General features: G+C 43.7%; 1 protein-coding gene across 1 annotated transcript in view; it reads left to right on the top strand.

Annotated features, from left to right (window-relative positions):
• The window catches only part of LOC102992902 (protein cordon-bleu), a gene marked incomplete at its 3' end in the record, with an annotated part of 48,048 nt that overhangs the window by 6,526 nt on the left and 31,188 nt on the right, over positions 1-10,334 (top strand). The window contains exons 4-5 of the mRNA XM_055082972.1: positions 4,171-4,268; positions 8,210-8,284. Coding sequence (XP_054938947.1) covers positions 4,171-4,268; positions 8,210-8,284 — 173 coding nt within the window. The remainder of the gene's footprint in view (positions 1-4,170; positions 4,269-8,209; positions 8,285-10,334) is intronic.

Raw genomic sequence — 10,334 nt, 5'->3', positions numbered from 1 at the left:
ACACACACACACACACACCACACACACACACACTCCAAGAGGGTCATTAAAATCCCAATGAGTGTTTGGGTTTTATAGAAATTTCTGTCGATGTTTGGTAAAGTGGTTAACATTAGACTTTGTTTCTAGAAAGAAAAATAATGCAGAAAACCTGGGCTTTGTTCTGGAGCCACAGTCCAGGTGTCGTGTCTGACAGTGGTCTCCCTTCATATTCCTCACCTGTTACCTCCTCCGTCATACAGGGCAGATGGACGCTACAAAGAGAGGGACTCTCTTTTAAGAAGCACCATAGACACTTCTCCAAAGAAGACATACAGATGGCCAACAGGCACGTGAAAAGATGCTCATTATCGCTAATTAGTAGAGAAATGCTGATCAAAACTATGATGAGGTATCACCTCACACCAGTCAGAATGGTCATCATTAAAAAGTCTGCAAATAACAACAAATGCTGGAGAGGATGTGGAGAAAAAGGAACCCTCTTACACACACTATCGGTGGGATTGGTGCAGCCACCATGGAGAACAGTATGGGGGGGGTCCCTTAAAAAGCTAAAAATAGAATTACCATATGATCCAGCAACCCCACTCCTAGGCATATATCTGGAGAAAACTCTAATTTGAGAAGATACATGCACCCCTATGTTCATAGCAGCACTATTTGTAACAGCTAAGACACAGAAGCAACCTAAGTGTCCATTGACAGACGAATGGGTAAAGATGAGGTACATATATACAAAGGAATGTTACTCGGCCATAAAAAGGAATGAAATAATGCCATTTGTAGCAGCATGGATGGACCTAGAGATTATCATATTAAGTGAAGTAAGTCAAAGACAAATACCATGTGATATATCACTTATATGTGGAATCCAAAAAAAAATGATACAAATGAACTTATTTACAAAACAGAAACAGACTCACAGACATAGAAAACAAACTCAAGGTTACCAGAGGGGAAGAGGGGAGGGGATAAATTAGGAGTTTGGGACTAACAGATACACAGACTACTATATATAAAAGAGATGGCCTGTTGTATAGCACAGGGAACTATACTCAATGTCTTGTAATAACTTATAATGGAAAAGAATCTGAAAAAGAATATATCACTCTATGTATATATCTATATCAATCTATCTAGCTAGCTAACTAACTAACACGTTTTAAATCAGCTATACTTCAATTAAAAAAAGAAGCACCATGAATAGATAGTTGGTTTGAGCAGAAGACTCCTATATATGAAGGCTTGATCAGTTCTGAGTGATCCGATTGGGGGATATGGTAAGGCTGAGGGCAGCGGGGAAGGTGAAGCAGAGCTATTTTGCCTGTTCTTTTACGACCCCCACCATGGGGATGGTCACTTACAAATGTGCACATTTCCCTGCGATGCAGACCCAGTTCCCCTCTTGCGTTTACAAGCTTGGTGACCCTGATCTGGCCCCCGACAGCTGGCTCCATTTCTGCATCCGGAAAAGTGGATGTTTTCAAGGGCCCCTGCGGCATCCTCCATCCGTCCACACCCCTCAGCTCATCCGTATCACCTTCCAGATCACTTTGAAACTTCCAGACGGATGAGACTCAACCTCCCCTGTGTTTTTATTCATATCTAAGTCTTAGTAAATGGGAGTAAATTGAAACAAGATAAACTCCACACTCAAATTGCCATCCATTTAGAACCGTGGCTTCGAGGTCTTAACTTGCGTATCTTCTCCGGGCCTGGCTGCGAACCAGGCGGGGCACCTTGGGGGTCTTGGCTGATGGATGGGAACCCTGTCAGAAAAACCAAGTGCCCTTGCTCTGCCCTCCAGGCCATCCTTCCGCAGTGCCTGCCGGTCGCAAGCCTCACAGGAGGCCCCATCAGTCCAGAATCTCCGAGCCTCACCTTTGAGATCAGACGGTCTGGTTGGGGCCCAGCTCGGAGCCCGGCAGCTGTGGGCTGTGGCCTCTCGGTCCCCTTGGGGCAGCTCTGTGTCCCGAGCCCGAGCCTCGGTCCTGGGGCGGGTGGCCAGCCGCTCCCCTTGTCCAGGAAGAGAAATGAGAGGCTGAATTTCTGATCCAGTCTCACCGTTGTATGGCTGGCCTAGCAGCCTGTGTGCCAGCGATGTGTTCTCTCTCCCTCATCTCTCAGGCACTGTCATATCCTGCACTTTCTACATCTGTGTCACATAGCAGTCAATTCCAGAAACATCAGAGGTACAAACATACATGTTGGTCCATACTGTTGTCCACATATAGCTTTACTCTGCGGTACAGAATATTTTGCTACAGGCTCTGGGCCTAACAGAGGGTTTTGGTGCAATTAACCGTGAACCCTACGTGCACGTGTGTTTCCGGGGGGATGCATGCCTTACCGCTGAAGCCGGTCCCCTCGCTGGTTTGGATGTCATGTGATGTGGGGACCGCTGATTGGCCCGGCTGGGGCCACCTGCATGAAGCTGAGAGGCCTGCTTCCTGGGACCAAAACCGGAGCCTTTGCCACTGACAGGATGCAGGGATTCAGGGGCTTGGTTTTTGCTTCATCGGGAGGACAGTATTAAGTTAATGCATGTCACAAAGGCTCCGACCTCCCCGTCTGCCTCCTCAAGTTGGAATATGAAATTCTTGGTTAGCAGATAAGCAGTTCAGCGGTATTTACCTGCTTTGGGTTGGTATCTCGGTGGCAGAGTTTGTAAAAGGCAGTCCACATTTTTCCACCAGTGGTTTGGCGGTCCAGCAATTGGCAGCGGTGTGGGGAAATTAATTTTTCAGTCCTTCAGCAACACCTAAACATCTTTTCCTCTGGCCGTATCTGTGTGCCTTGGAGGAGAAGAGGAGGATGAGCAGATGGCAAAGGCCTGGAGTGGCCTTCGGAGTGTCATCGGTCAATGAATAACGGTCACGATGGTTGTGGTGGCACCGAGGGTGCCAGGCTCGGTCACCTGAGTCATCCTCAACCTGCAGATGGGGAAACCGAGGCCCAGGACGCCCACACGGCGGCGTCCTTAAGCTCTGCTCCGCTGGCTCTCAAGTGTGGTCCCCACAGCTTAAGCATCCCAGGGTGTGGGGGGGGTGCTTGTTGAGTGGGGAGTGCTGGGCCCCATCCCCAGAGTCTCCTATGTGGGCATCTGGTGTGGCCCAGGGTCCCCGGGATGCTGCCGCCACCATTTCTGCCTTGCCCTGGAGACCGTGGCCCTTGGCTGTGTCGTCAGCAGCCTGACTGGTCTGGGCTTTGGTGCCCCATCTGGACCTCCGGAGCATCCATTCTAGCTCGAAAATCCCGCTGAAGAAAACTCCAGGAAATGGAGAAGATGGAGGATTAGGAAGTCAAGAATTTAAAAAAAAACAGTAGAAGAAAAAACACGTCCCCTAGAGAATGTAAGGAAAAAGGAAGACATCCTGTTTGAGGTAGAGGAAGAAAGATCTGGGGACGTGGGTCATGGAGGAGCCGACGTGGTTATTTCAGGTGTCCCCTGGGTAAACCATCGCTGTTACTCCACCTTCTGGAAGTGAGTGGACTCCTCAAGCCGGGAAGCCGTTGATGTAGTTTATTTAGTTTGTGTTTTTACCGCCACCCTCATAATCCTGAAAGCAGATGTTTAGCACAGGTGTCGCAGTCCTGAGAGCTGTGCCCTCCGGTCTGATGGCCCCAAACCAGGCATGGCTGTCAGGCACGAGGCGTGTGGCCAGTGCAGGCTGAGCTGTGCTGTGATGTACACACTGCATTTTGAAGGCTTAGTACCAAAACGAGTGTAAAACACCTCATTAATAATTTTATATGGATTATGTGATGGAATACTAATATTTTAGATCTATTGGGTGAAATAAAACACTATTAAAATTAATTTCACCTGGTTCTTTTTGGTGCAGCTGCTGGAAAATGCAAAATTACTCATATAGTCCCTTTAATTTTTGTTGCACAGTACTGCCCTAGAACTTCTGGATTTATTCGGGGTTGTTTTGTTTTGTTTTGTTTTTATGATACTAAGGGTTATAAGAACCTTTAGAGATTTCGTAAACCCAGCTGGAGGCTTTGGGTGGCTCAGAACACTTTTGAGAGAAAGAGTTGATGGTTTTGCTCTCTTATAAGAACTAAAGTTTAAGACTGGAGTACAAAAAGCATTTGTTGATATTATTAAAGTGTTTAATGTTTCATATGCTTAAGAATAACGTAGTATTTTTTTCTTTCCCCCAGAAACCTTTAGAAAATCATCACTTGGCGACGGTGAGACAGATAAAGAGAAGAAAAAAATTCTGGGATTTTTCAAAGTCAATAAAAGAAGCGATAGTAAGGTAATTGATTCAGTATCAAATATCAGTCAAATTGACATATGATTCTGCATTCTGTACACATAGTTTCTTGAGATGTTTGTCCTCAGCCTCTCTCGGAATTTGTCTCGATACCCGTAGGAGTCCTGACTCCTGCGGGGAGTAGGGTCCCTAGCGCGTTGTGTCGGTATGCACAAATGCCTCTCATATCCCACACCTGGTTCCTAAAACAGTGGCCTTGGGTGGTGGTGTCTGATTCACCGGCAGAGCACGAAGCCAGGCACCCTCTCTGCTGGTACCTGCACAGTCCTGGAAGGAGGTTGAAGCTCCGTAAACAACCACTGGATGCGTGGATAAGTGAATGCATGGTACGGTTAAGTTTATATAAATACCCAGTATCCCGACAGATGAGCCAGATCTTCAGAACTTGTACAACCTGGTGCAGCCTCAGGGAGCTGCCCAGGGGCCGCTTTGTGGAGAAGAACATCAGTTGCTGAGTGGGTCCATTTGCCAGTAAATTTTAGATGTTCCCTGCTCCTCCCCATATGATTTGGGAATATGCTGAATAAGTTAATTTTATTGATCTGGTTGGTCTTAGTTAATAAATCCTAAAACCGTAATTTGGGTACAGTGTTATAAAGTCACAGTACGGAGAGTAAAAATGAACACGTTTAAAATCATCTTTGAAATTCTCAAGCTATACCTGCCTTTTAACTACCAAGAAAGGAAAGTGCTTGTGATCCCTATTGTGTTGGTTTAAAAAGGTTTATTTTGCCGGGTCAAGTATTTTCTCTTAACTAGTAGGTGGCACTAAGAAAGACAGGGCCGCCGTGGGGAACGTTAGTCTTTGATCCGCCAGCTGGTTTGGAAGCATCCGCCATCCACGGAGCGTAGAGGAGGCGTGAGTAGGGTGGACGCACGTTGGTCCAGGGCCCTCTCTGCCCAGCGCGTGGCCCTTTTGCATCTGTGCACCAGCCTGCATGTGTCCTGACCTTCCGGAGCCCATGGCGTCAGAATTACCAGCCACCCCATGTTCCTGAGGAGGACGCTGGGGCCCAAAGAAATAAACTTGCCCAGGGTCCTGGGGTTAGATCCCGGGTCAGCTTGCGGTTCGGAGGTGAGAGATCAGTGAGCGGGCTGGGTGGAAGCTGGCAGCCCAGAGAGAAGTCACCACCTGAACTAGTGAGGGGTCCCGTCCTCAGGAGTTTCTGCCAGACTCCAGTGCATGGCTCTTGACTGCCTGATGCTTTCATTGTGGATTCTTGATTCTCTGTCTTATTACCGATTGTGTGCGTTTCCCCCTGTTTCCACGTGTCCTTTGAAAATCTCTGCTCCGTGTGTGTCTCTACTTAAGATCTTCTGTGCCCTCACCCCCCAATCCTGTCCCCCTCCTCTTCCCTCCTCCCCCATCCTTTCCTTTCCTGCCAGAATTACTTGAAATTACAGATTCAGTTTCACATTTGAATTTCCCTTCAATCTATTAATGTTGGGTTTCTGGTTCCTGTCATCTTTTAAAAAAATTTTTATTGAAGTATAGTTGATTTACAGTGTTGTGTTAATTTCTGCTGTACAGCAAAGTGACTCAGTTATATATACATATATTCTGTTTCATATTCTTTTCCATTATAGTTTATCACAGGATATTGAATAGAGTTCCCTGTGCTATACAGTAGGACCTTGTTGTTTATCCATCCTGTGTATAATAGTTTGCATCTGCTAATCCCAAACTCCCAGTCCTTCCCTCCCCCACCCCTTGGCAACCACAAGTCTGTTCTCTATGTCTGTGAGTCTGTTTCTGTTTCATAGATAGGTTGGTTTGTATCATACTTTAGATGCCACATACAAGCGATATCATATGATACTTGTCTTTGTCTGACTGACTTAGTCTGATAATCTCTAGGTCCATCCACGTTGCTGCAAATGGCGTGATTTTATTCTTTTCGATGGCTGAGTAATATGGTTCCTGACATTTGAGGTCAGTTTGCTGGGACCGCAGGCACCGCTGGCCTCTTTGGTTCTCACAATTCTAATTCACAGAAAATCTACCCTTTCCTCACACCAAGCTCTCAAGAGCCCTTCTTCCTGTATCTTCCTGCTTTTGAGACATGAAACTGCCAGCGAAGTCAGTAGAAAATCTAGAAATGCCTTTGTTTTAAGCAGAATAAGAGCCTAATGCGTGTGATGGTTTTGGCAGCATTCTCCATGAGAGTCTGAAACACCTGTGACAATGCCACAGATGGTGAGGAAGCCTGGTCTGTGGGCCCCAGGGGCTTTCCCTCTGCTGTACCCCATCTTTCCCTCTCATTTATTTTATTTTATTTTGCGCTCAACCGCCCTTATACAGTCCTAACCTTACTGGGTTATTTGTTGTTTGGGGCATGAACCTTTTCCTTCCTTGTTTCTCTCTCTTTTTATTGTTTGAGATGCTGTGCTGAATGCACCCTCCTTTAATCTTCTATAAACCTGGTGAGAGAGGCATTATCAACCCCATTTTACAGGTGAAGAAGCCCAGGCTGAGCAAATCCCAGGGCTAGTGTTGCTGGAATTCGGACCCGCCTGTCTTTCCAGAGCCGTGGCTCTCACCGTCCACACACTGTACACTGCCTGGCAAGCCTGGGTCTCGGGTTTTCTTCATTAAGAGCAGGAGGCTTTGGAGTAAATTATTTTTTATTTTAAAATTTTTTATAAATTTATTTATTTGTTTTTGGCTGCGTTGGGTCTTCGTTGCTGCGCACAGGCTTTCTCTAGTTGCGGTGAGCGGGGGCTACTCTTCGTTGTGGTGCGTGGGCTTCTCACTGTGGTGGCTTCTCTTGTTGTGAAGCACAGGCTCTAGGCGCGTGGGCTTCAGTAGTTGTGACGCGCAGACTCAGTAGTTGTGGCTCGCGGGCTTAGTTGCTCCGTGGCATGTGGGATCATCCCAGACCAGGGCTCGAACGCATGTCCCCTGCATTGGCAGGTGGATTCCTTCCCTGGCAGGCCACCAGGGAAGTCCTGAGTAAATCATTTTTTAAATGATTTCTAAAATCCTATGATGCCAGATAGTCTACACGTGTCTGGGAACAAAATACTAAGAATGGAGACATTTAAAGTTAAAGTGAGTCTTTATTATCTACGTAAAGGAAAAAAGCATGCATATGTGTGTGTAAAATCTCAAGAGAGAATATGCTAAAAAGATACCATTTTGGCTGAAGTCAATGAGGGAAAATATCCTTCCTTGTTTTAAAACTTTGGTATTTTAATGTTCTTTCATCGTGCTAACTTTGTTTCATTTTGACATTATTTATTCTCCTAACCAAGTAGTTCTGAAGATACCTTAGAATCACCTTAAGATCTAGTGTAACAATTGGATTCTTAGGTCACACCCCCAAAGATCCTCATTTGGGAGGGCAGGGTGTGGCCCAGAGCTGTATTTTCCAGGGCACCTGGTGGTTCTCTGTCTGGAGGTCACCACACCATCAAGGGAAACCTTCTTTTAGACAATGAAGTGAGATGTCAGTATTGTTCACCTTTTATGGATAGGGAGTGAGGTATTTGGTGAGTTATTTTGATGTGTATCCAATCAATCAGCAATGCAGCGGTAAACTGAATTTAAAACGCAGAAATCCTCAAAACCTACTGAATTAATTGGTTTTCGGAGCCAACTGATCAGCTCAGACCCACTGCTGTTTTCATATTGTATCTCTTCTAAGCAAAAGAGATGCTCTGGGGAAAAAGACAAACTGAAAACTCACACTCCGTGAGTCAGGAATTTCAAAATTGTGGTTGTCAGATCTGTGAGCACTGCTTAGGGGCTGTTTTAGAACAGCTTTCAGGTTCCCAAGCTGAGGAATCGTGGCCGTGGATTACAGCTGTTTGTGCGGATGCTGCTGTCCTGAGGGACGGCCAGGCGGGCGTGGTTTGCTTTAATAATTTCTGTGTGATCCTGCTCTCACCTGGAGATGACGGGCGTCCTGCTTCTGTTCCAGGCAGAGCAACTCAGGCAGCCGGGGGCAGACAGCGATGAGGACGCCTCCAAGTCCGCACTGGGAAGGGGCTCGAATGTGAGTACTAACACCGCAGGGGCTGCGTGCTAATAACCTCGTGGGGCTTCTGGCAGCTTTGCACCACCTTCCGGGAAATGAAATTATAGATTACTTTAGCTGTTTTTTGTTTTGTGGGTTTTTAAAAACTAGATAGATGCACAAAGCGTCATGTGGCTTCTATTTTAGTTGCCCGTGGTACATTCAGAAGATGAGGAATATGTTACTTTCCGAATGTGTTAGTTTCCAGTTCTCCAGCCCCAGCCGCTGTGATCGGGAGGGCCCTTCGTCAGAGTAACTGAGTTACACCGTCTGAAACCACTTCCCTGAATTCTCAGGAGCGGCTGATGGTTTTGGAGCCACACAGCCTGTTTCCTAAATTCTGCAGCCATACGTTGAAAGAATTTTTTAAAACTTTCTGTGCCCTCGCATTTCAAAGTTGGCATACAAAAAGCTTCTTCATAATTTTAAAGACTTGAAAGAAAATATTTCATAGCATCTTATAAATATTGACATTTTAAATGTATCTAATAAAGCTTGATACGATCACTTTAAAAATCACGTAGATACATAGACAAACTCTTCTATAACAATAAAACATTTTGCATTATTATTCTTTTTTCTTGATTTCACATTTCCGTACTGGTCCCATGTAAAATTGTATTCTATTCAATATATATTTTGTTTTTAAAAGTCTGTTTTAAATAGTTGAAATGAAATGTGATACAAAACAAGAATGTCTATCTAAATTAGATTTTTAAATTTCATGTGATCGTAAAACTGTGGGTAGGAAAATATTCTTCTAGATTGACTTCTTATTACAATTGCAAATACATAAAAACAATATAAATATATTACAACTGCTGATATAAAATTGTTAAGCGAGAAAAGGAAATCTTTCTTGAAAAGATATCTTTTAATAAGATGAAAGGTAACTTTTAAATTTACTCCATATACCCATTAATGAACATAGTTTATGGATAAAACCAGAAAAGCTTCAACATTAATCGTGTGACTCTTTCCGTTTTTATTGGTTTAAACCCTGAGGAAATATTTTACATAAATAAGTACAAGAGCATGAAAAAGGTTACTGCTATAACGGTGCCTTTCAATTCTTTGAAGTCCTTCTGGTCAATTACATAGTGATCTATTATCAAATATTATTTTGATTGATCTTTTATCTGTACCTGACTAGGTTCTCATTTAATTGGTCAATAGCCAAGATTTGGAAGCCATTTGACTTGCCAGGGGGGTTGTTACTCAATCACACTAAAGTTATTGACTTCTGGGAGGTATAAGAAAAACACTTTATCAAGATTTCTCAGATAATAATTACACTCATTACTCAGAGGCACTTTCTCTTTTTTAAAAATAATGTTTGAAGACATCTCTCCCAAAGGAACAAATACAGTAGAAATCAAATAATATATGTTGTGAAAAAATTTTTTTATTCGCAAAGTATTATATACATATAAAGAAGTATTATCATTAAGTGTGATATAGTTTCTGAAATTGTATAAATTGTTTCTAGATATTTAAAGTAAATCAAAATGAGCAATTTGACATCATACTCTTCTTTTCATTCATGTTATATTTTTCAGAAGTCTCAAGTTAGAATTACATGTGTCCCAGCTACTGATTTTACTAACATGTTTATCTGAGCTAAGGGATAGCAAAGCTGACCATTTTTAAAAATTGAGATATAATCAACATACAACATTGTATTAGTTTTAGGCATACAACATAATGATTTGATGTATGTATATATTGCAAAGGGATTACCACAATTAAGTTTAGTTAACATCCATCCACCCCCCAAAAAAATTGTGACTGTGTGTGCTGATGGATGTCACAGGCACTTTCTAAACCTAATATATCATCAGTAAGTTTCGAGGAAAATGACATATTGTCAGTTTTCACTCAGGAAATTGACATATTGTCAGTTTTCACTCACTTTTGCCAAGATAGTGTTTTTTTTTTGTTTTTTTTTTTTTGTTTGTTTGTTTGTTTGTTTGTTTTTTTTGTGGTATGCGGGCCTCCCTCTGCTGCGGCCTCTCCCGTTGCGGAGCAC

The sequence above is a fragment of the Physeter macrocephalus genome, unplaced genomic scaffold (genome assembly GCF_002837175.3).
Source record: "Physeter macrocephalus isolate SW-GA unplaced genomic scaffold, ASM283717v5 random_406, whole genome shotgun sequence".
Lineage (NCBI taxonomy): Eukaryota > Metazoa > Chordata > Mammalia > Artiodactyla > Physeteridae > Physeter > Physeter macrocephalus.
Note: the sequence above shows the minus strand (reverse complement) of the source record. Positions and strands in the feature narration are given on the sequence as shown.